Source organism: Mercenaria mercenaria, chromosome 9 (genome assembly GCF_021730395.1).
Source record: "Mercenaria mercenaria strain notata chromosome 9, MADL_Memer_1, whole genome shotgun sequence".
NCBI lineage: Eukaryota > Metazoa > Mollusca > Bivalvia > Venerida > Veneridae > Mercenaria > Mercenaria mercenaria.
The window spans coordinates 26295417-26321827 of NC_069369.1; the positions used below are offsets into that span (position 1 = coordinate 26295417).

The 26411-nt window shown below is 36.7% G+C and overlaps 1 protein-coding gene across 1 annotated transcript in view; it reads left to right on the forward strand.

The window, feature by feature from the left end:
• The window catches only part of LOC123546060 (antiviral innate immune response receptor RIG-I-like), a 117518-nt gene that overhangs the window by 21725 nt on the left and 69382 nt on the right, over positions 1–26411 (forward strand). The window contains exons 4-7 of the mRNA XM_053550472.1: positions 13995–14135; positions 15161–15499; positions 17565–17669; positions 22818–22919. Coding sequence (XP_053406447.1) covers positions 13995–14135; positions 15161–15499; positions 17565–17669; positions 22818–22919 — 687 coding nt within the window. The remainder of the gene's footprint in view (positions 1–13994; positions 14136–15160; positions 15500–17564; positions 17670–22817; positions 22920–26411) is intronic.

Consider the following 26411-nt stretch of genomic DNA (forward strand, 5'->3'; position numbering starts at 1 on the left):
AATATGGGTCATCTGAGGTCAAAAAGTAGGTCACTTGGTCTAATCAAAAGAAAACCTTGTGTATGCGATAGAGACTGTTTTTTTCAATTGATCTTCCTGAAAATAAGTCAGAATGATTGCCTTGATGAAAGAGGCTGTATTTTTCAACTGATCTTCATGAAATTTTGTCCGAATGATAGCCTTGATGAAATCTAGGTCAGGTTTGAATATAGGTCATCTGGGTTCAAAAAGTAGGTCACTAGGTCAAATCAAAGAAAAACCTTGTGTATGCGATAGAGGCTGTATTTTTCCATTGATCTTCATGAAATTTGGTCAGAATGATAGCCTTGATGAAATCTAGGTCAAGTTCGAATATGGGTCATATGGGGTCAAAAACTAGGTCAATAGATCAAATTAAGGAAAATACTTGTTTTTGCTCCAATTCTAATGATAATTGGTCAGAATATTTTTTTCCATGAAATCACTAGGTCAAACATATTTACACTGTTATGGTGTATTATGGTGTGTTTCTCAGGTGAGCGGCCTAGGGCCATCTTGGCCCTTTTGTTTAATAATCTATATGTAAGAAACAGGTAATGTTACACTTTTTAGCTCCACTATTTGGAGAATAGGGGTGCTATATTCTACTCGCCCGGCATCGGCATCAGCATCAGCTTGAGCTTTCTTGGTTAAAGTTTTTCAGCAACCTTTGTTAGCCCACCATCATCAGATGGTGGGCTATTCAAATCACTCTGCATCCTTGATTTTGACCAAACTTTGTCAGAATCAGACTGGTTCAACAATTTTTGAGTGAGTTATGGCCTTTTGTTAGCTCACCTGTCACATAGTGACAAGGTAAGCTTTTGTGATCACCCGTCGTCCGTCGTCAGTCCGTCCGTCCGTCAACAATTTCTTGTCTGCATGATAGAGGTTTCATTTATGATTTTATTTTAAGCAAACTTGCACACAACTTGTATCACCATAAGATCTCGGTTCATTTCTTCAACTGGCCAGATCCCATTATGGGTTCCAGAGTTATGGCCCCTGAAAGCTATTTTGACCTTGTCTGCACACTAGCAGCTTTATTTATAACTTGATTTTTACCAAACTGGCACACAACTTGTATCACCATAAGATCTCGATTCCTGTCTTGAACCGGCCAGATTCCAATATGGGTTCCAGAGTTATGGCCCCTGAAAGGGCCAGAATTAGCTATTTTGACCTTGTCTGCACAATAGCAGCTTCATTTATGATTTTATTTTAATCAAACTTGCACACAACTTGTATCACCATAAGATCTTGGTTCCTTTCTTCAACTGGCGAAATTCCATTATGGATTCCAGAGTTATGGCCCCTGAAAGGGCCAGAATTAGCTATTTTGACCTTGTCTGCACAATAGCAGCTTCATTTATGATTTGAAATTAATCAAGCTTGCACAAAACTTGTGTCACCATAAGATCTTGGTTCCTTTTTTAAACCGGCCAGATCCCTTAATGGGTTCCAGAGTTATGGCCCCTGAAAGGGCCAAAATTAGCTATTTTGACCTTGTCTGCACAATAGCAGCTTCATTTATGATTTGATTTTAACCAAACTTGCACACAACTTGTATTACCACAAGATCTTGGTTCCTTTCTTAAACTGGCCAGATTCCATCATGGGTTCCAGAGTTATGGCCCCTTAAAGGTCCAAAATCGGCTATTTTGGCTTTTGCAGCCATATAGATACTTCATTTATGGTTTTATTTGATACAAACTTCCAAAATATCTTCACAACAATAAATCTTGGATTCCATGACAAATCAGATCCAATCGTAGGTTCCAGAGTTATTTTATATCTGATTACCTCCCCTGATTGTAATCAAAATGGATTTATATCAGTAAGTACTTATAGGACTTATTTGAAATTTCATTATTGTCATTAGTTGGACTGAGCCAATCAGGGTAGATAACTATGGACTGATTTTATGTCAAATTACCTCCCTTTATTTCAAATTAAAATGGGTATATCTCTGTAACTATTGAAGATACTGATCTGAAATTTCATTTATGTCAACAGATTTATTTGGCAGATCCTTCTGTTGTTTACTTACAATATTTTTTTTTTTAATTACTTCCCTTTTACGTTACTATAAATAGCTTATTTTTAGTAACTTTTTTATTATTGGCCGTAGGGAAAAACTGAGACCACTTTTCTGTGGTACAACATGGATGGTACCTCCAATTTTTAGGTGTATTTTGACATATGTGTACCTTTAAGAATTTTATTTTCTTTTTGGTTAAATTTCTTCCCTTTGTTGTTCCTGTCCTTTGGACTTAGATATTTTTTCTGAGGACCTTCTTGTCCTCAAGTGCAATGATAACAGGTGAGCGATATAGGGCCATCATGGCCCTCTTGTTTATTATACCCCCACAAAACGAAGTTTGTGAGGTATATAGGAGTGAGCTTGGTGGTCGGTCGGTCCGTTGGTTTTGCATGGTTTCCGAATGATAACTCAAGAAAGGCTTGACCAATTTAAATAATTTTTGGTACACAGGTGTAACATCAGAAAATACAGGTCAAGTTCGAATTTGATGTCAGTAGGTCAAAGGTCAAGGTCACAGTGACCCTGAACAGTTAAACGGTTTCCGGATGATAACTTGAGAATGCTTGTGCCTAGGATCATAAATTTTGGTACACAGGTGTAACATCATGAAATGCAGGTCAAGTTTGACTTTGAGGTTTGTAGGTCAAAGGTCAAGGTCACAGGGACTCAGAACAGTTAAATGGTTTCCGGATGATAACTTGAGAATGCTTGGGCCTAGGATCATAAAGTTTGGTACACAGATGTAACATCATGAAATGCAGGTCTAGTTCGACTTTGAGGTCTGTAGGTCAAAGGTCAAGGTCACAGGGACTCGGAACAGTTAAATGGTTTCCGGATGATAACTTGAGAACTCTTTGGCCTAGGATCATAAATTTTGTAACACAGGTGTAACATCATGAAATGCAGGTGAAGTTCGACTTTGAGGTCTGTAGGACAAAGGTCAAGGTCACAGTGACTTGGAACAGTTAAATGGTCTCCGGATGATAACTTGAGAACACTTGGGCCTAGGATCATAAATTTTGTAACACAGGTGTAACATCATGAAATACAGGTCAAGTTCTACTTTGAGGTCAGTAGGTCAAGGGTCAAGGCCACAGTGACATGGAATAGTTAAACGGTTTCTGGATGATAACTTGAGAATGCTTGGGCCTAGGATCATGAAAATTGATAGGGAGGTTGGTTATGACTAGCAGATGACCCCTAATGATTTTGAGGTCAGTAGGTCACAGGTCAAGGTCACAGTGACCCGGAACATTTAAACAGTTTTCGGACAATAACTTGAGAATGCTTGGGACTAGGATCAGGAAACTTAATCTGGCGGTTGGCCATGTCAAGCAGATGACCCATATTGATTTTGAGTTCCAAAGGTCAAAGGTCATTTAAACCTTTTACAGGCAATAACTTGAGAACGCTTGGGCGTAGGATCATGAAACTTCATAAGGAGGTTGATCATGACTAGCAGATGACCTCTATTGATTTTGTGGTCAGTAGGTCAAAGGTCAAGCAAGTTCGACTTTGACATTGGCTTAGTTCTGTGACAATGCCATATTGTGGGGGTATAATTCGTCACTCCTGTGACAACTCTAGTTTTGATTTCTTATATAATTTTATATCCAGTGTCCCTCCAAGTAGTTAATTGTTTTTTATGGCCTTACCTGTAGAAGGGGCATAAAGTCTGCAGACACTAATGAGATAATGATTCAAGTTGTTCATTATTTTCCTATTACACCTCAGCAGTAAATGGACTACCCTAGCAGATTGATGATTAATTTGTTTAGTTCTCAGATTTCTTGGTTTAATTATTAGTTATAAAATAAGTAATTATATGTGCATTCTTTGTATCATAATAAGAAAAACATAATAATTGCATATAACTCATTAATGGTGTCATCTCTCTTGTACAGGGTATGTTAATTATTAGTTAGAATTATTAGTTACCTAGTTTTAGGATTTTGAGCTAGTCTTGAAGGATTTTGATATAACTTGGCACAATTGTTCACCATCATGAGACGGAGTGTCATGCGCAAGAACCAGGTCCCTAGGTCTAAGGTCAAGGTCACACTTAGAGGCCAAAGGTCAGATACAAGAATGACTTTGTCCAGAGCATTTCTTCATGCACAAATGTTCACCACCATGAGACAGAGTGTCATGCGCAGGTCCCTTCTTTATAATTACTTCCCTTTATTACCATTATAAATAGCTTATATTGTAACTTCTTCATTACTAGTCATAGGGAAAAATCGAGACCACTTTTCTGAAGTACAACATGCATGTTACATCCAAAGGTGTTTTGACCTATCTCTACCTGGTAAGGATTTTTGTGTTGACCTAGAATTTTTTGGGGTGGGGGGGGGGGTGATATTTTTTTTTTAGCTCACCTGAGCACAAAGTGCTCAAGGTATTGAGACCGTTCGTTGTCCGGCATCCGGTGGTGTGCGTGGTCCGTCAACATTTGCCTTGTGAAAACTCTAGAGGCCACAGTTGTGTCCCAATCTATATGAAACTTGATCAGAATGTTTGTCTTGATGATCTCTAGGTCAGATTTGAATCTGGGTGATGTGGGGTCAAAAACCAGGTCACACTGTCAAATCAAAGGAAAAGCTTTTGAACACTTTAGAGGCCACAGTTGTGGCTCAATCTTCATGAAACTTGGTCAGAATGTTTGTCTTGATGACCTTTGGGTCAAGTTTGAAACTGGGTTATGTGGGATTAAAAACTAGGTCAGTAGACCACATCATGGGAAAAGCTTGTGAACACTAGATGCCACAGTTTTGACCCAATTTTTATAAAACTTAGAATGTTTGTCTTGATTGTCTTTGGGACAAGTTTGAAACTGGATTATGTGGGATTAAAAACTAGGTCAGTAGGCCATATCATGGGAAAAGCTTGTGAACACTCTAGATGCCACAGTTTTGACCCAATCTTTATAAAACTTAGTCAGAATGTTTGTCTTGATGATCTCTAGGTCAAGTTCGAAGCTGCGTCGTGTGGGGTCACAAACTCAGGTCACTATGTCAAATCAAAGGAAAAGCTTGTGAAAACTCTAGAGGCCACAGTTGTGACCCAATCTTTATGAAGCTTGGTCAGATTCTTTTTTTTTTTTTTTTTGATGACTTCTAGGTCAAGTTTGAATCTGGGTCATGTGGGGTCACAAACTAGGTCGCACTCTCAGATCAAAGGAAAAACTTGTGAAAACTCTAGAAGCCACAGTTATGGCTCAGTCTTCATTAAACTTGGTCAGAATGTTTGTCTTAATGATCTCTAGGTAAAGTTTGAAACTGGGTCATGTGGGGTCAAAAACTAGTCAGTAGGCCAGATAATAGGAAAAGCTTGTGAACACTCTATAGAGACCACAGTTTTGACCCAATCTTAATGAAACTTGGTCAGAGTGTTTGTCTTGATGATCTCAAGGATAAGTTTATATCTGGGTTACGTGGGATTACACTGTTATGGTGTGTTACTCAGTTGAGCGACCTAGGGCCATTTTGGCCCTCTTGTTTAAGATTAACTTCCCTTAGTTGTTACTATAAATAACTTTTTTTGTAACTTTTTTTATAACTGACCATAGGGAAAATTAAGACCACTTTCCTGTGGCACAACATAGATGTCACTTTCAAATTTTAGGTGTATTTTAAGGTATCTCTACCTGGTAAGGAGTTTTTTTATGGACTTAGAAAAATAAAAGAATCACAATAATTACTACACAACCACAGAATTAAAACAGGTGCTAGTGTAAAGAAATTTGATATGGGTGTATATTGTGACATTCTGGCACTCCTGTTCTGATATAAGTTAATTCCATCAAAATAAAGAATGTCAGTACCCTTTCCATACTTGACCTTTAACCCCTCTTAGTAGTAGGGTCTTTTTAGCTCACCTGAGCCAAAGGCTTATGGTGAGCTATTGTGACCACTCAATGTCCTCCGTCCGTCGTCCGTCATGCATCGTGCGTCCGTCAACATTTTCTAAAAAAATTTTGGTGGCCCCCTTTCAAAATTGTTCAAAGAATTGAATTCCGTGCAGAACTCTGGTTGCCATGATTCCGTGTAGAACTCTGGTTGCCATGGCAACCGAAAGGAAAAACTTAAAAAATCTTCTTGTAAAAAACCACAGGGCCAAGGGCTTTGATATCTGGTGTGTAGCATCATTTAGTGGTCCTCTACCAAAATTATTCAAATTATCCCCCTAGGGTCAAATATGGCCCCGCCCGGGGGGTCACATGGTTTATATAGACTTATATAGGGAAAACTTTGAAAATCTTCTTGTACAAAACCACACTTCCTAGGACTTTGATATTTGGTATGGAGTATCATCTAGTGGTCCTCTACCAAAATTATTCAAATTATCCCCCTAGGATCAAATATGGCCCCGCCCCGGGGGTCACATGGTTTATATAGACTTATATTAGGGAAAACTTTGAAAATCTTCTTGTACAAAACCACATGGCCTAGGGCTTTGATATTTGGTATGTAGCATCATCTAGTGGTCCTCTACCAAGATTTTTCAAATTTTTCCCCTGGGGTCAAATATGGCCCCGCCCCGGGGGTCCCAAGTTTTACATAGACCTATATAGGAAAAAAAGTTTTAAAATCTTCTTGTCTGAAACCACAACACTTAGACCTTTGATATTTGGTTTGTAGCATTGAATTATGGTCCTCAACCAAAATTGTTCAAATTGTACCCCTTGGGTGAAAAGAGGTCCCAAGTTTTATATAGACTTATGTAGGAAAAAGCTTTAAAAATCTTCTTGTCTAAAACTACACGACCTAAGCTTTTGATATTTGGTATGATGCATTGTCTTGTAGTCCTCTACCAAAACTGTTCAAACAATGCCCCTTGGGTTAAAAGAGGCCCTGCCCTGGGGTCACTTAGTTATTATGTGAGTTACATAGGAAAAATACTTAAAAAATCATCTGATCCTATTTCCAAGACTGTTTATCTATAGTTACCTGATGACCCCAAGTAATATGATGTCACTTGACTGTGACCTTGACCTACTGACCTACTTTCTTGTTTTTTAAGATACAGCCTTGAAATTTTGATGACATACACAGTTTTGCATACAAATCGTAAAACTGAATTTCATTGACCATGAATGTGACCTACTGACTTTCTTGATATTTTATCATCAGTTTGACATTTGAAACATGTAGCTCATATAACTCAGGTGAGCCATCCAGGGTCATCATGACCCTCTTGTTAATGATACAGCCTTGAAATTTGGATGACATGTACAGTTTGCACACCAATCTTAAAACTGTCTTTCAGTGATCATGAATGTGACCTACTGACCTACTTTCTAATATTTTAGCGTCAGTTTGCCATTTGAAACATGTGGCTCATATTACTCAGGTGAATGATTCAGTGTCATCATGACCCTCTTGTACTTTTATTCTCATGAACTGCTTGATTGATCTGCACCAATATAGTGTCAACACACCATTTTTGAGTATTAACTTTCTTCAAATCCAAAGGTTTTACTTTGTGCACAAGTCAGGTTTCTCAATTGAAATGTGAGACTTTGTTGAGCTAGCTTAGCTTTGATGGCCCTCATGTTTGGAATGCTTTGGTCATATATAGCTGTGTATTGTTTTGTTTTAAGCCTTTAAGTTGTTCTGTACATTTTACCATGACTCTTGGTAATTTTTCAAATAGTAGAGCTTTTATAATCACCCTTTAGTCAATGTCTGATTAGGCGTCCATGTCACAAGAGGTTTCTGTTTATGTTAAAAATTGAAATCCTCAAATTCATATCCTGCAAGATAGCTGTTTTGACTGAAACCACTAAATTTAATTTTGTACCCACAAAATTAAATGATTTAAGGGAAAAAGAACCTGTTTAATATATTTTACTCTATGCATTTTTGTTCCCCGCCTTTTTTTGAAGAAAAAAGGGGGACATAGAAATAGGCTGCATCCTTCCCTCCTTCCATCATCTGTCCTTCCTTCCATCCATCACACTTCGTGTCCGGTTCATAACTCTGCCATCCAAGAATGGATTTTGAAATAACTTGGCATAAAAGTTCACCATAATGAGACAACTTGTCTTGCTCAAGACCAAGACCTCTAGCTCCAAGGTCAAGGTCACACTTAGAGGTCAAAGGTTAACAGTGTCTCTTTTGTGTCCGGTCTATAACTCTGCCATCCATGAAGGGATTTTGAAATAGCTTGGCATAAATGTTCACCATAATGAGACAACAGGTCTTGTCAAGATCCAGACCCCTAGCACAAAGGTCAAGGTCACACTTAGAGGTCAAAGGTTAACAGGGTCTATTTCATGTCCGTTCATAACTTTTTTGAAATTACTTGGTACAAATGTTCTCCATAATGAGACGACATGTCATGCACAAGATCCAGACCCCTAGCTCTAAGGTCAAGGTCACGCTTAGAGGTCGAAGGTCAGATACAAGAATGACTTTTTCCGGAGCATATCTTCTTCATGCATGGAGGGATTTTGATGTAACTGGTGGGGACTTAGATTTTTTTTTCAAGATTAACGTCCCTTTGTTGTGACTATAAATAACTTATATCGTAACTTTTTTTATAATTGACCGTAGGGAAAAATCAAGACCACTTTTCTGTGATACAACATAGATGTCACTTTCAAATTTTAGGTGTGTGTTTAAGGTATCTCTTCTTGGTAAGGCAGTTTTTTTTGTGGTCTTAGAAAAACAAAACTTACTTCATTTGTTGCTACTATAAATAGTTTATTCTTGAAACTTTTTAACCTGATTGTTAAACTTGGATATGTCATTGTTTTGGCTTACTGTCTACCAAACTTATACAGAATAGGTTTTACTGTAGCATCTACGTGACGGGTGTATATTGTGACATTCTGGCACTCTTTGTAATTTTTTTTGTTCATGCCAAGATGCTGTATTGGCATGCAGTATGTTTTGTGAAAAATGTCCTTAGGCGTGGGATGCTGGTAATTGTACCAGTAGTTTTTGAGAACATTCACTCACTAGGTTCCATGTAAGACCATCTAATTCCAAATTGTACAGATTAAACAGACAACTGTTGACTTATTTTTGTTTGTTGACGTAATGTAACGTGAAATGAAACCATAAATTAAAGTTCTTTTGGGGTTTTTTTTTGTAAATTATGTAAACTCAGTTTCATTTTAGCAAGCCAGCTCAGTAATTATAAACATTCTAGTTTTGATTCACATTTTTTGTCCTGGATAATTTTGGCTGTTCAGAAAAGTACGTAGGTACCAGGAAAATAATTTAATTATATTGTAAGATGATATCTATACAGATATGTTATATTAAAGCCACAGTGTTATATATATAATAATAATATTAATAATTTTATGAAAAATATTTTACTGTAATGGGCATACATATAACATCTTGTAAAATTAATGACAAAGTTTGAAGACGACACCTCTTATACAGTAAATTAATATGTACAGTAATCATACAATTTACATTTCTATAGAATATTAGTCAGTTAGGTGTTTATCCTTCCACGATTCCATGTAAGTTAGGTTTTTATCCGTTCCTCATGTAAACTGAGTTCAGTTATTATCAACCTGAAGTTAGGTTTTTATACCTTTTCTCACTGTCAGTACATTTGAACATGTATTGTGTCAATATGCTGTAGGTTTACAACATAGTGTAAACGGGCCTATAAAGCTGTATATGTTTTTGCTTCTAAACAAGAAAATAACAGGGGCAACAAAAGCATATAAGTATTGTTTAAGATTTTTAGCTCACCAGAGCCAAAGGCTCAGGGTGAGCTATTAGGATCAGTCACCATCTGGCGTCCGGCGTCCGTCCGTAAACTTTTACTTTAAATGACATCTCCTCATAAACCGCAAGCCCAATTTCATTCAAACTTCACAGGAATGTTCCTTGGGTGAAGCTCTACAAAAATTATTCAAAGAATTGAATTCCATTTAGAACTCTGGTTGCCATGGCAACCGAAAGGAAAAACTTTAAAAATCATCTTCTCAAAAACTAGAAGGCCTAGAGCTTAGATATATGGTGTGAAGCATTGCCTAGTGGACCTCTACCAAGATTGTTCAAATCATGACCCCCGGGTCAAAATTGACCTCGCCCCAGGGGTCACTTGATTTTACATAGGAAAATCTTAAAAAATCTTCTTCTCAAAAACCAGAAGCCCTAGACCTTAGATATTTGACAGGTAGCATTGCCTAATGGACCTCTACTAAAATTATTCAAATCATGACCCCGGGGTCAAAATTGACCCCGCCCCAAGGGTCACTTTATTTTACATAGGAAAATCTTTAAACATTTTCTAAAAATAAACAAGAAGGCCTAGAGCTTAGATATTTGATATGTAGCATTGTCTAGTGGACCTCTACAAAATTTATTCAAATCATGACCCCCGGGTCAAAATTGACCCCGCCCCAGGGGTCACTTGATTTTACATAGAAAAATCTTCAAAAATTTTCTAAAAATAAACCAGAAGGCCTAGAGCTTAGATATTTGACATGTAGCATTGCCTAGTGGACCTCTACAAAATTTGTTCAAATCATGACCCCCGGGGTCAAATTGACCCCGCCCCATGGGGTTTCATGATTGTACATAGGAAAATCTTCAAAATTTTCTAAAAATAAACCAGAAGGCCTAGAGCTTAGATATTTGACATGTAACATTGCCTAGTGGACCTCTACAAAATTTGTTCAAATCATGACCCCCGGGGTCAAAATTGAAATCGCCCCAGGGGTCACTTGATTTTACACAGGAAAATCTTCAAAAATGTTCTTAAAATAAACCAGAAGGCCTAGATCTTAGATATTTGACAAGTGGCATTGCCTAGTAGACTTCTACAAAATTTGTTCAAATCATGACCCCCGGGGTCCACCCCATGGGGTTACTTGGTTGTATTAAGAAAAATCTTCAAAGTTTTCTAAAATAAACCCAGAAGGCCTAGAGCTTAGATATTTGACATGTAGCATTGCCTAGTGGACCTCTACAAAGTTGTTCAAATCTTGACCCCCCCACCCCAAATTGACCCAGCCCCAGGGGTTACTTGATTGTACGTAGGGAAATCTTCATAAATTTGCTAAAAATAAACCAGAAGGCCTAGATCTTAGATCTTAGATATTTGATATGTAACATTGCCTAGTAGACTTCTGCAAACTTTGTTCAAATCATGACCGTCGGGGTAAAATTTGCCTCGCCCCAGGGGTTACTTGATTGTACATCGGAAAATCTTCCAAAAAATTTCTAAAAATCATCAGTTTGACATTTGAAACATGTAGCTCATATTACTCTGGTGAGCGATCCAGGGTCATCATGACCCTCTTGTTTATAAAAATTGTCATTGAATATTTTGCTTTGCTCGTCAGTATTCCACCAGAAAAAAGGGTTGATATATTTAACATGATAAATTTTGAAATAAATATACACTTGATCAATGGATACAGATATAACAACCGAAACATACCTTTATACATCGAAAATATATAGAAAACAAAGTTGTATCGGCTTTACATCCACCATGTTGGCAGTGAGTCAGGGTCGCTGAACAGGGTCATGCAGGATTATCCGGGTACATAGTTTGGTGAATTGCTGAGCAAAATTTTGTAAATGATAGGACTATGTTGTAACACTGCAAATAGATGTTTATTCTGTCCATTCTTGCATTACAAGTACACACATTATCTTTATTTCAAAAGTTGACTATATCAGATAAAATTTAATTACTTTCTCCTAAAAAAGAGTTTTAACAGTATAATTGATGTAAAATTTACTCATGCAACATATTTAGCAACATTTTTATTGAGAATTGTCAGATATGTATAGGGAACGCAACTTGACCCCGATGGTTGACCTTTGCATTATAATGCATAATGAGGCACAACCTATTATTGAAAAGGAGTGTACGTAAAACACGAGCTTCATGAGAAAAAAGGAAATATAAATTTTGTAAATATAAATTAATGTGTTGGAAAGTTTTAACTGATCAAATGTAAATATATATACTTTGATACTGCACTGTATACAGACTAATTCCATATAGATATAAACGGCTACCCTAAGGACCCTTGATTTCTATAATGAAATAATCGAAATGAATAATCAGCCTAACTGCAGGGTTCCGAAAATTTTGATAACTCAGTCGGTCCGAAACGAAAATCCTGACATCGGCGTTACCCCACCCACCACATTCCCAATATTACATATTTTGTAAAACGTGATAGGGTAAAGAAATAAGCATGTCATGCATTAAAACTGAGTTACCAGTCACCGCGCGTTACCATAAAATGAAGACAGTGATTCAGTGTTACGTGTGATCGTTACTTTGTTTAAATTTCGATGTTTTTCCGAGATAATACGAGGCATTGACACCGTCTGCGTAACTAGTCTAAAAGCCAACGCACGTGACTTCGATACCGTATACACGGCAGATACTTTGTGATGTTTCCTCATTCTTTGACGGAATTCTATAAAGTACAATGCGTCAAAGTGAGTTACACAACACATATTCTCTGCTAAACAGCCTCAGTATTTAATGAATACTCTGCCGCGGACCGAATGTGTACGTTATTTGAACGCTGAGATCGAATTTCCTGCATGTATAGTACCAAAACGTCACACGGGTTGGCCACGGATATTTCATTTCACTTACGTTGTACTTCAATAAGCAACTACATTTTATAAAGTTATATGTTCTCTTCTGATGTAAACAAAATTTCATTTTGAAACGTTTTTTAAAAGACCGATTTGATAAACAGTGCCACTCCGGTTTTCTTTATCATTCGTGGTTGCCCGTCCATTTTTTTCTTTTTTTGTACAGTCGGGTTGCAAAGACGATTTTCTGCATTTGTTTCAACTGGAGCCCCAACAAATGAATCATGTAATTTTTTCAAATAAAGTAATTATAAAAATTATTTTTATCGGTTTTCCGTGTGATGTCTCATTAAATCAAAGACCTATAATGTACAATTATAGCTCTTTGATTGAATGCAGCGACCATTTGTTTGTTACCGTGATCAAACATAGCCTTTTGAAATAAACCATCCGTCGGATTCTAAATAAAAGAAGTGGATCCCCGTCGAAATGATTTGGATCCAGTCAGAAACGTTAGGAAACCAGTCAAAAATGTTTAATACACCGCAGTCGGCTGTCTGCAAACATTAAAGGATGTGCCGCGCGAGCACTGATTGCGTCACGCGCTAATTACGGACCGATTATCAAAGTGACAATCAGACCGATTGACACGTTTATTGATTATCTGAAGGTGCGACCAACAATTTCCTACTTGGCAGGTGATCGTGTATTGAGATATCAGACCGAAATTTATACTTTTCTCCATTTTTACGGGACCGATTTTTTCGTTTTTTCACTTCACGAATCGGTCTGAAAAGTCAAAAATCGGTCCAAAACCGACAAACCGGCAAATTTCCGAAGCCATGAGCCTAAGGTCAACCATCGCGGTCAAGTTGCGACTACTATAAGCAGTTGTTAAATCATTAACCTTACACTATTTAGGTAACTTTAACAATTGATAACAATCAAAAACCATGTAAGTTTGAGGAATACTCATAAAATAATTATAAAAAACTGATAGGTGTTATTAAATTTTGACATAGAATGCATTCATTTGAAACAAATTCTAAATTTGCATGTTGTGTTCTTGTACATTCCTCATTTCTGAACCTTCAGTGAATATCTGATAGTAAGTCCGTCATTTATGCATTCCCAAAGCACAGAATACATTCCAAATTAAATAAGATATCCATAAGGTATCTGTTCATCACATATCTGGTTTCACAATTTAAATTCTTCTCTCTTTTTCATTCCATATACTTAAAGAAAGATACAGTATTAAATGTTAATGGAAAGCAACTATTGGCAAATTCTCCAGTTTTGTGAGAGAAAATGCAGAATTTAATGCTGATTTTGAAATTTATAATATACTATTCACTGCAGTAGTAAATGTCTGTTTCATATAGAACAAAGAAAAGAGTTTCGAAATCTAGCAAAAAAGGAAGCCAATGAATGTGTTACAGACAGGATGGTGGACACAATTCTCGAGATGAAGGATAAACCGGACAGATTTTCAGCACTAGTCAGTTTGTTCAAAGAAGAATTTGGTTAGTATTGGTTATGAAATTGAAATCAAATTATTTCAAATTCAGAGAGTACTTAAGACAGTGAATCAACTTCTATTAGTATTTCATATTAAATTTTGTGTGTTTTTTTCATGATTCAAGTATATTTCCAGAAAGGAAAATGGAAACCAGGTTCAGTATACTATGTAGATACCTTTTGAGGGTGTGTCTTTCTTTCCTCATAGTATCTTTGGTGGCAGTGGCAATTAATCCATTAATACTCTTATATTAGGCATTGTAACTGAAAATACAAACTTCGAGTAGGAGCTATCTATATTACATATATGTGTAGTTGTACTTGATCATTCATTGTGAATGAAGCAAACCAAATCCTTTTTAATAGTATGTGTATGCTTGAATGGAAGCTCGATAATAATATTTTCTGTTTGATCTGGAATTTGTAGGATATGGAAACCCCACGCCACTTTCCCCACCCAAATGGACTCCTCTTAATTCTGTGTATAAAATGACCTTTCAAATTTGTGACTATAAAATAAGTTTTTATTTTTGGTTGGTTATTTACTAGTGGAGGGCCTTCCGTGGCCGAGTGGATAAGGTCACTGACTTCAAATCACTTGCCCCTCATCGATGTGGGTTCAAGCCTCGCTCAGGGCATTGAATTCTAAATGAGAGGAAGTCATCCAGTTGGCTTAAGGAAGGTCAGTGGTTCTACCCAGGTGCCCCCTTGTGACGAAATAATGCACGGAGGGGCACCTGGGGTCTTTCTCAACCATCAAAGCTGGAAAGCCACTGTTGTGTCAGTGTGACCTTAAACCCAACAAAATAAAATAATTAAATATTTACTAGTCGATGCTGAAATGAATTCTAGTGTGATTTAACTACCAAGGACATCAACTGAACGATCAAACACATTAATAGGGAGGGGCCTGTTACATGTATTACTGTAAAATGAATAGGACTAGCATTCTTTAACTTTGTAGTGATTTTAGTAATGGATGGGATGTTTGTTGTTTTGTAACGAAACATGTAATTGTCTCTTCTTTCAGGAAATGAAAAAGTTGTTGGCATTCTCAAAGGAGAAAAGATGCCATCCAATTTCAAGGATCACAAAGACAAAATTCAGAAAACTATGATGAAAACTATTTGTAATAACTTACATGTAATCCATATCATCCCACAGTTAATGAATCGTAATTTGATAGTGCAAAGAGAAGCAGACAATCTACGTAATGTGGAAAACAATCATTCAAAATACGAAGCTGCAATAGATCTTGTACTGATGTTACCTAATAGATGTGTTGATTGGTATCCTAGATTCATGATCTGTTTAATTGATTCGGGACAAGAACCTCTGGCTGAGACATTGGATAAAGATTTATATCAGGGTAAGTATATTTAAATTTTGTATTGTGATAAAGGCCAAACTTGATGCAAAATTTTAAGTCATTATTTGAGAAACATTGTCTTGTTTCTAATCTAATCTACACCTATGTTGCACACATATTGTCAGATAAGAGTTTTTATTGCTAGTGTTTGTCTCATAAATGAGTATAAAGGTCTTTCTGTTTCTTTTATGTAACTGAATGGGTACAAATGTATTATAAGTCTGTTGAAAAAAACAAAGGAAAAAAACACTGTAATGTTTCTCCTATGACCTATTGGGGTATTCCTCTTCCATTGAGCGTAATTGCCAATGAGACAGGTACTTTAAAGTGGTGTGTGTTTTTTAAAGTTACCTGCCATTGAATTGCAAGCATTTATATCTTTTATATACATTTTCAGACCGTATGCAAATAGCAGTTGTTATATTTAAATTCCATTTTGTTACTTTGTAGTCACTTGTTTTTCATGGTGTACTGAAACCAATTTTTAGAATAGGAAATTGAAAGACTAGTATAGTATTTTCCGGTATGTAAAAAATTCCCCGGATGTAAATAATCAACAATTGCGACCGCAAGCTGTAATTCTGAGATTTTGGTAAGATAATTTGACAGTAACTTGTATGTTTTGGTTTACCAAGTAGTAGTATTTTTCCGCAGCATTGTTAATGGCTTCTGTCACGGTTTCTTACGACATTTGATTGCATACGGAAATAGATGTCTGCGCATGCACCGAGGTTACTGTGATATTTTTACAACTGTTAAGTGTCGTGGACAACATTTAGTGGTTCTGTGGTATTTCCTATCAAAATCTTTGACATACTCTGATTTTAACAATTTTCACTACTTCATTAAATTAAAAACAAAATTATTTGACTACGCACAAGTAGAAAAAAATAATTCTGTAATGAACTTTAATAGTTCTAGAAAGTAGCTTTGAGAAAAGGACATTATGTCATATTATTGCAGTGTCCATTTAGTCTTCATCGGTCTGTCTGTGTGATAGAAGCTTTGCAGGTATTGTGCTTATTTTTAGGTTTCATGGTGACCTATAATTGAAGTGGAAGCTCAGAAAGTTGATGTTCATTGTTGGCATTATACTTGTAAAGCTTTTTCTAATAAATAACCAGGTGAATATTCAACAAATTTTGGCAGAAGTCATCTTGCATGTACTTCTCTCACTCACAGGCTTGTTGAAATTTTTGTGCATAACTAACTGAATTTAGAGGCCAGGAGAGTATTTACCTTTATGTGTAACTGACTGCATTTAGAGGTTAGGAGAGTATTTACCTTTGTGTGTAACTGACTGCATTTAGAGGCCAGGAGAGTATTTACCTTTGTGTGTAACTGACTGCATTTAGAGGCCAGGAGAGTATTTACCTTTGTGTGTAACTGACTGCATTTAGAGGCCAGGAGAGTATTTACCTTTGTGTGTAACTGACTGCATTTAGAGGCCAGGAGAGTATTTACCTTTGTGTGTAACTGACTGCATTTAGAGGCCAGGAGAGTATTTACCTTTGTGTGTAACTGACTGCATTTAGAGGTTAGGAGAGTATTTACCTTTGTGTGTAACTGACTGCCTTTAGAGGCCAGGAGAGTATTTACCTTTGTGTGTAACTGACTGCATTTAGAGGCCAGGAGAGTATTTACCTTTGTGTGTAACTGACTGCATTTAGAGGCCAGGAGAGTATTTACCTTTGTGTGTAACTGACTGCATTTAGAGGCCAGGAGAGTATTTACCTTTGTGTGTAACTGACTGCATTTAGAGGCCAGGAGAGTATGTACCTTTGTGTGTACCAGACTGCATTTAGAGGTTAGGAGAGTATTTACCTTTGTGTGTAACTGACTGCATTTAGAGGCCAGGAGAGTATTTACCTTTGTGTGTAACTGACTGCATTTAGAGGCCAGAAGAGTATTAACCTTAAAACATCTTCTCATGATCAATTTGATGGATATTCACCAAACTTTGTTGTAACATGTTTGCATAGCCATGTCTTGGAGCCAAATTTAGAGCTACCAAATTTCTTACCTACTTAGATTTTAAATATCTTACATTTCTTCCATGTTACAGAAATACTGAGCCACAGAAAAAGGAAAATGGCAGAAAATAGTGACAAATGCTGGTCATTGGATGATGACAATGAATTTTGTGAAAATTTTGGACAGAGTTCATTAGGTACATATCTTTTACAATCATATTAGATTTACTGGTATCTGCTGCAATGATTCATTGTCGAGCCTGCTGTGGTAAGGTAGTTCAAAAGCTATTGGCAAAAAAATAAGTGTTGTATTTGAAAATTTATGTTTAGCATAATGTGCAATTTAACTTACACAACAAACATGTATAAGAAACTGCCTTATGACAAGTAACTATAAGTATCGCACAGTATTAAGGCGTTTTGAAATGTAAACAAACAAAACAATGACATAAAATTAAATCAGTACACTACCTTGATGACACAAACAATGATTCCTCATCGGCCAAGCGGTAATGGTATTTATGTTATATCTTTCTTTGGGAGTTCAGTTCCCAGACCCATAAAACTTTTATTTTTAAAACTGTAATTTTTTTTCAGTACGATTCAAGGAAGACAACACGAGTTTAAGTTAATCTAGTTCTTACTTGTTCAGTAACTTATATATGTCACTATTAACATGTAATTATGTTTATATACACTTTGCCTTTAAGGTATTAGGCCCCTAATAGTAATGTTTAAGAAATGGCATTTGCTTGGTATATTCTTACAGTTGACCGTGCTTTACATTGTGTTGCAAATTTTTAAAAACTTTTACCATGCCGTTTTTTATGAATTTTGTATAATTAATGGTATTTCCTCAAGCTCAAGTGGGGACAAATTTCAAAGTGATGGCCTTTATCTAAAACGTTTACAGAGAATTCATTTTACCATTATTTTTTATGAAAGAAGCATCCAACTATTGGTAAACATATATAAAACTTAAAATAAAACTGTCAATATCATCTTTTTAGGGAGCCTCAAGTAAACGGGTTTAATGTGACAGATCTCTAACTCTAACATTGAAAAATTAAGGTCGAATGCTGTGAGTCTGTTTTGAATTTTGCTCGCTTCATTCAAAAATAACCTTGGGGCAGAACTAAAACCTACCTACATTTCTTCCACAATATGTAATCTAAAGATTGAAGGCAAAATAAAGAACTTTTACCATATGTAACTCAGTATTTTTAAAGATGTCTAACTCTACCCCTTCTGTTGCAGTCTCAGGTACTGGTCTGAGTCGTAAATTCGGCCACTTTTTGCGGTTTTTCATAAATATTTCTTTCTTTATACAATTGATTTGTACAAAATTTATACCATATGTGCTTTAATACAAGCAACATTGATTGTTATTATTTACGGCCGTTTACAGTATGGCAAACAATAAAACATCGCTTAAAATAACGGACAGGTTTTGCCTCCACATTTTACCTTCTAGAGGTTGTAAATATTCGGCCACTTTTAAAACATAAAGTTGGTTATATTTTCAACATTTTCTTGGAAATAAATCGATGCTACAGCCAAAATTGTTCTTTTTTCAACAAACTGCAAACAATTTTCAATAGTATACCTCGTGGGGAATATTTGCCATCAGAGATTTAAAAAAGCGCCTGTCATCCTTCTCACAGCAGCATGACGTAGTTTAATTTTTACGTCACTGTTTGTCACACATTCTAGCACAAAACTGTTGTTCTTGTCACTTTTCAGGGGTGTTTTAACAGGAGAGTAAAGAGAATCTCGCACTCACGTGCTGTTATAACACCTTTTTATATATGTGCTTTCAGTGGCAAAGCATAAACGTATTACGGCCCCGAAATGGATAATTCAAAAGAAAATGACGTCAACGTGAAACAACAACGTAGACATGGAAATTCAATGACGTTGAGGGATTATATATTCATTTACTTTGTTTTAAACTTGTTTTATGTTAGTTAGCGCATGTTCTTTTCGTGTTATAAAGTTTAGATTTAAATTAACCCTTACCGGGCCTCGGCATAAACGAGCGCGTGCGATGATGTCACGCGACCTGCGAGACAAAATATTTGCTATTTAGCGTACACAACTTTAGGGAATGACACCTTTTTTTCTACTCACCTCAACTTGTTGTTTTCTGCCGACTTTGTTGCTAACGCAAGTGCTTGTGATGACACAGATGCGTTCTCAAGCATCTGGCTCGAAAAAAAGCTTTAAACTGGGTGGCCGAATATTTACGACTTGGCCGAATTTACGACTCGAACCAGAAAATTCACTTTGAACAGCAAGAAATCGCTTATCAAATAATTTTTTTTCCCATTTTTAGCTCACCTGTCACAAAGTGACAAGGTGAGCTTTTGTGATCGCGCAGCGTCCGTCGTCCGTCCGTGCGTAAACTTTTGCTTGTGACAACGCTAGAGGTCACATTTTTCATGGGATCTTTATGAAAGTTGGTCAGAATGTTCATCATGATGATATCTAGGTCAAGTTCGAAACTGGGTCACGTGCAGTCAAAAACTAGGTCAGAAGGTCTAAAAATAGAAAAACCTTGTGACCTCTCTAGAGGCCATATTTTTCATGAGATCTTCATGAAAATTGGTCAGAATGTTCACCTTGATGATATCTAGGTCAAATTTGAAACTGGGTCACGTGGGATCAAAAACTAGGTCAGTAGGTCTAAAAATAGAAAAACCTTGTGACCTCGCTAGAGGCCATATTTCTCAATGGATCTTCATGAATATTGGTCAGAATGTTCATCTTGATGATATCTAGGTCAAGTTCGAAACTGGGTCACGTGCGATCAAAAACTAGGTCAGTAGGTCTAAAAATAGAAAAACCTTGTGACCTTGCTAGAGGCCATATTTCTCAATGGATCTTCATGAATATTGGTCAGAATGTTCACCTTGATGATATCTAGGGCAAGTTCGAAACTGGGTCATGTGCGGTCAAAAACTAGGTCAGTAGGTCTGAAAATAGAAAAAAAATTTGTGACCTCTCTAGAGGCCATATTTTTCATGGGATCTTTATGAAAATTAGTCAGAATGTTCACCTTGATGATATCTAGGTCAAGTTCTAAACTGGATCACGTGCGGTCAATAACTAGGTCAGTAGATCTAAAAATAGAAAAACCTTGTGACCTCTCTAGAGGCCATATTTTTCAAGAGATCCTTATGAAAATTGATCAGAATATTCATCTAGATGATATCTAGATCAAGTTCGAAACTAGGTCACATGCGGTCAAAAACTAGGTCAGTAGGTCTAAAAATAGAAAAACCTTGTGACGTCTCTAGAGGCCATATTTCTCAATGGATCTTCATGAAAATTGGTGAGAGTGTTCAGCTTGATGATATCTAGGTCAAGTTCATAACTGGGTCACGTGCGGTAAAAAAACTAGGTCAGTAGGTCAAAAAATAGAAAAACCTTGTGACCTCTCTAGAGGCCATATTTTTCATGAGATCTTCATGAAATTTGGTGAGAATGTTCACCTTGATGATATCTAGGTCAGTTTAAAAAGTGGGTCACATGCCTTCAAAAACTAGGTCATTAGGTCAAATAATAGAAAAACCTTGTGACCTCTCTAGAGGTCATACTTTTCGATCGATCTTCATGAAAATTGGTCAGAATTTTTTATTTTGATGATATCTAGGTCACATATGCTCAAAAACTAGGTCACTATGTCAAATAATAGAAATAACGACGTCATACTCAGTTCAACACTGGGTCATGTGGGGATAGGTGAGCGATTCAGGACCATCATGGTCCTCTTGTTATTTAATAAATCATTAACAAGTTTTGAAAGAAGTGAAAACTTGCTAGAAAAAAATGGAAAATAAGGAAATAAATTTTTGGTCCCAGTGCGGTTTGAACCTACGCCCCCCTGAAAATTGCAGTGAAAGTAGGTTTATGGTTTCTTCAAAAAGAAGGTACTCTATTATGGGCCTAATACCTTAATATGATCTAATGTTTTTAAGCTTTCATGTGATATTTTTTAAAGCTCAATGGATTAGTTTATAGATTTTATAACAATCTTACATTTCACTTTAAATAGCATTGCCCATTCATAATTTCAGCATCAATTGATTTAAAGATACTACTGATTTTATACAAAAAAAGAAACAAAACAATGAATTGGACACCCCAAAAAAAAAAAACCTTATCAAATGCAAAATGAAAAAATATTGGATGGATGCAAGGTTTTGACGGTCAAAACTATCACAACAGAATGATTACGAGGGCTGTCCCAGAAAATCGCAAACTTTTTTTATTATTTTGTAAATAAGTGACGCATCAAATAATTATTTTAACTAATGTTATTTCAATGTATACTCAACAGGACTATATAGTTTAAAATTAAATATCTGTCGTATTATTTGAGTATTTTTTAAATAATGGATGGCAGTCAGTGCTAGTCGGCGCACTCTCAGTTTTCCTCCTACAAAAAGAAGCGGCTTCCATTTAAATTCATATAACTTACTTGATATAAATCTCACAGGATTAAAATCTATATCGTCGTTAACGGCAACATGTGGCGCATGATAATGTTGCATTTCAAGTCTTTGACCTCACTTATGTTAAAATAGTGACGTAATTTTAAAAGTAATGGTCGCGCACACTTTTAGAAATGGCAACGTCAGATAAGTTCGCGGCGCAGAAAGTATTAAAAAATATTGTGTAGATCGCGGTATGACTCATTCCAAAACAAAACAAGACGTTTTAAGGCAGGTTGGACGAGTGATTCAAAGAGAGGGCGACATAATACTTTAATACTTTCTGCGCCGCGAACTTATCTGGCGTCGCCATTTCTGAAAGTGGGTGTGACCATTACTTCCAAAGTTACGTCACTATTTTAACGTAAGTGACGTCAAAGACTTGAAATGCAACATAATTAGGCGCCACATGTTGCTGTTAACGACGATATAAATTTTAATCCTGTGAGATGTATATTGGGTAAGTTTCATGACTTCAAAAGGAAGCCGCTTCTTTCTGTAGTAGGAAAACTAAGCGTGCGCCGACTAGTACTGACTGCCGAGTTTCACGATTTTATGGGACAGCCCTCATACATGTCCATTCACTCAACCTACTGCACCATCAAGCCAACTATAGATCTTCCTTTGTTTCTATCGAGAATGCTATTGACTGTTTATTTACATATTACTAAAATAAAAATGCCATAATACTGTGTGGTACTTTTACACTGAAACAAACCTCCTGACATAACCCTTTAAATGTTATTTTTGAAAAATGTAAACAATTTCCCTCACCAGCGCATACCCTCTGTACTGATAATTTTTCTAGGTATGGTTATTATTTTTCCTCATGTATTATAGAAATATCAGTTTCAGTTGAAGTTCCATTGAGACAATCTTCTTACCAAGACACTTTAAGGAGCAGCGATGAAACACAGCTTAAAGAAATGTACAGAGGAGAGCTGAGTTTAGGTGTGTTTTTAGCTCGATTATTTGAAGAATAGTCTAGCTATTCTACTCACCCTGGCGACGGTGTCTGTGTCACACCTTGGTTAAAGTTTTGAATGCAAGTACATATGGCTATCATTTAAAGGCTTATAGCTTTGAAACTTATTTTTTCTTTTTCTAGGTCAATTACCAACCTCACTGGGTCAAGTCCCATAACTCTGACATGTATTTTGGCCAAATTATGCCCCCTTTTGCACTTAGAAAATCCTGGTTAAAGTTTTATGTGCAAGTCACAATTTACTATCTCCAAAACATTTGCAGATATTGAATTGAAACTTTACATGGGTCTTGGGGGTTATGAAATTAGGTGAGAGCATCAAGTCCCATAACTCTGACATGTATTTTGGCCAAATCATGCCCCCTTTTGGCCTTAGAAAATTCTGGTTAAAGTTTTATGTGCAAGTACATATAGCTATTACTTAAAGGCATATAGATTTGAAATTTATTATATGCCGGAAGGGACGTATTATGTTATATCCCAGTGTACCTCCGTCTGTCTGTTAGCAATTTTGTGTCCGCTCTGTAACTCTTGAACGCCTTGAAGGATTTTGAAGAAACTTGACACAAACATTTACCGCATCAAGATGACGTGCAGAGTGGATGGCTTGCTTCAAGGTCAAGGTCACACTCGGGGGGTCAAAGGTCATATGAGTTTGTTTTGTGTCCGCTTTGTAACTCTTGAACTGCTTGAAGGATTTCAAAGAAACTTGGCACAAATGTTTTGGAAGGCTTGCTTCAAGGTTAAGGTCACTCTTAGGGGTCAAAGGTCATATGACTTTGTTTTGTGTGTATATTGCTCTGCATTGCGGTGTTCTTGTTTTTATTTGGCAGATCCCTTTTTAGCTCACCTGAGCAATGCTCAGGTTAGTTTTTCTGATCACTCGATGTCCGGCGTCTGTCGTCTGTCTGTCAACATTTAGCTTGTGTATGCGATAGAGGCTGTATTTTTCAATTGATCTTCATGAATATTGGTCAGATTGATAACCTTGATGAAATCTAGGCCGAGTTCGAAAATGGGTCATCTCGGGTCAAAAAGTAGGTCACTAGGTCAAATCAAAGAAAAACCTTGTGTATGCGATAGAGGCTGTATTTTTAGCTCACCTGTCACAAAGTGACAAGGTGGGCTTTTGTGATCGCGCTGTGTCCGTCGTCCGTCCGTGCGCCAGTCCGTAAACTTTTGCTTGTGACCACTCTAGAGGTCACATTTTTAATGGGATCTTTATGAAAGTAGGTCAGAATGTTCACCTTGATGATATCTAGGTTAAGTTTGAAACTGGATCAAGTGCCCTCAAAAACTAGGTCAGTAGGTCTAAAAATAGAAAAACCTTGTGACCTCTCTAGAGGCCATATTTTTCACAAGATCTTCATGAAAGTTGGTCTGAATGTTCATCTTGATGATATCTAGGTCAAGTTCGAAACTGGGTCACGTGCCTTCAAAAACTAGGTCAGTAGGTCAAATAATATAAAATCCTTATGACCTCACTGGAGGTCATATTTTTCATGGGATCTGCATGAAAATTGGTCAGAATGTTCATCTTGATGATATCTTGGTCAAGTTCGAAACTGGGTCAGGTCCGGTCCAAAACTAGGTCAGTAGGTTAAATAATAGAAAAACATTGTGACCTCTGTAGAGGCCGTATTTTTCATTGGATCTGCATGAAAATTGGTCTGAATGTTCATCTTGATGATATCTTGGTCAAGTTTGAAACCGGGTCAACTGCGGTCAAAACCTAGGTCAGTAGGTCAAATAATAGAAAATCCTTGTGACCTCTGTTGAGGTCATATTTTTCATGGGATCTGCATGAAAATTGGTCAGAATGTTCATCTTAATGATATCTAAGTCAAGTTTGAAACCGGGTCAACTGCGGTCAAAACCTAGGTCAGTAGGTCAAATAATAGAAAATCCTTGTGACCTCTGTAGAGGTCATATTTTTCATTGGATCTGCATGAAAATTGATCAGAATGTTCATCTTGATGATATTTAGGTCAAGTTCGAAACTGGGTCACGTCCGATCCAAAACTAGGTCAGTAGGTCAAATAATAGAAAAACCTTGTGACCTCTGTAGAGGCCGTATTTTTCATTGGATCTGCATGAAAATTGATCAGAATGTTCATCTTGATGATATCTAGGTCAGATTTGAAACCGGGTCAACTGCGGTCAAAAACTAGGTCAGTAGGTCAAATAATAGAAAATCCTTGTGACCTCTCTGGAGGTCATATTTTTCACGGGATCTGCATGAAAATTCTCAGCGATAGAGGCTGTATTTTTCAATTGGTCTTCATGAAATTTGGTCAGAATGATTGCTTTGATAAAATCTAGGTCACTTTCGAATATGGGGCATCTGGGGTCAAAGAGTAGGTCACTAGGTCAAATCAAAGGAAAAGCTTGTATATGCGATAGAGGCTATATTTTCCAACTGATCTTCCTGAAATTAAGACAGAATGATTATCTTGATGAAATCTAGGTCAAATTTGAATATGGGTCATCTAAGATTAAAAAGCAGGTCACTAGGTCAAATCAAAGAAAAACCTTGTGTATGCTATAGAGGCTGTATTTTTCAACTGATCTTCATGAAATTTGGTCAGAATGATAGCCTCAATGAAATCTAGGTCAAGTTTGAATATGGGTCATCTGGGGTCCAAAACTAGGTCACTAGATCAAATCAAAGAAAATACTTATTTATACGCAATATTTTTGCTCCAATTTTAATGATAATTTGTCAGAACATATTTTTCCATGAAATCACTAGGTCAAACATGTTTACACAGTTATAGTGTGTTATGGTGTGTTTCTAAGGTGAGCGACCTAGGGCCATCTTGGCCCTCTTGTTTGTTCACTTACAATAATTTTTAGCTCACCTGTCACAAAGTGACAAGGTGAGCTTTTGCGGTGTCCGTCCGTCCGTGTGTCCGTAAACTTTTGCTTGTGACCACTCTAGAGGTCACATTTTTCATGGGATCTTTATGAAAGTTGGTCAGAATGTTCATCTTGATGATATCTAGGTCAGGTTCGAAACTGGGACACGTGCCGTCAAAAACTAGGTCAGTAGGTCTAAAAATAGAAAAACCTTGTGACCTCTCTAGAGGCCATATATTTCACAAGATCTTCATGAAAATTGGTCAGAATGTTCACCTTGATGATATCTAGGTCAGTTTCGAAACTGGGTCACGTGCCATCAAAAACTAGGTCAGTAGGTCTAAAAATAGAAAAACCTTGTGACCTCTCTAGAGGCCATATATTTCAAAAGATCTTAATGAAAATTGGTCAGAACATTCACCTTGATGATATCTAGGTCAAGTTCGAAACTGGGTCACGTGCCATCAAAAACTAGGTCAGTAGGTCAAATAATAGAAAAACTTTGTGACCTCTCTAAAGGCCATATTTTTCATTGGATCTGTATGAAAATTGGTCTGAATGTTTATCTTGATGATATCTAGGACAAGTTCGAAACTGGG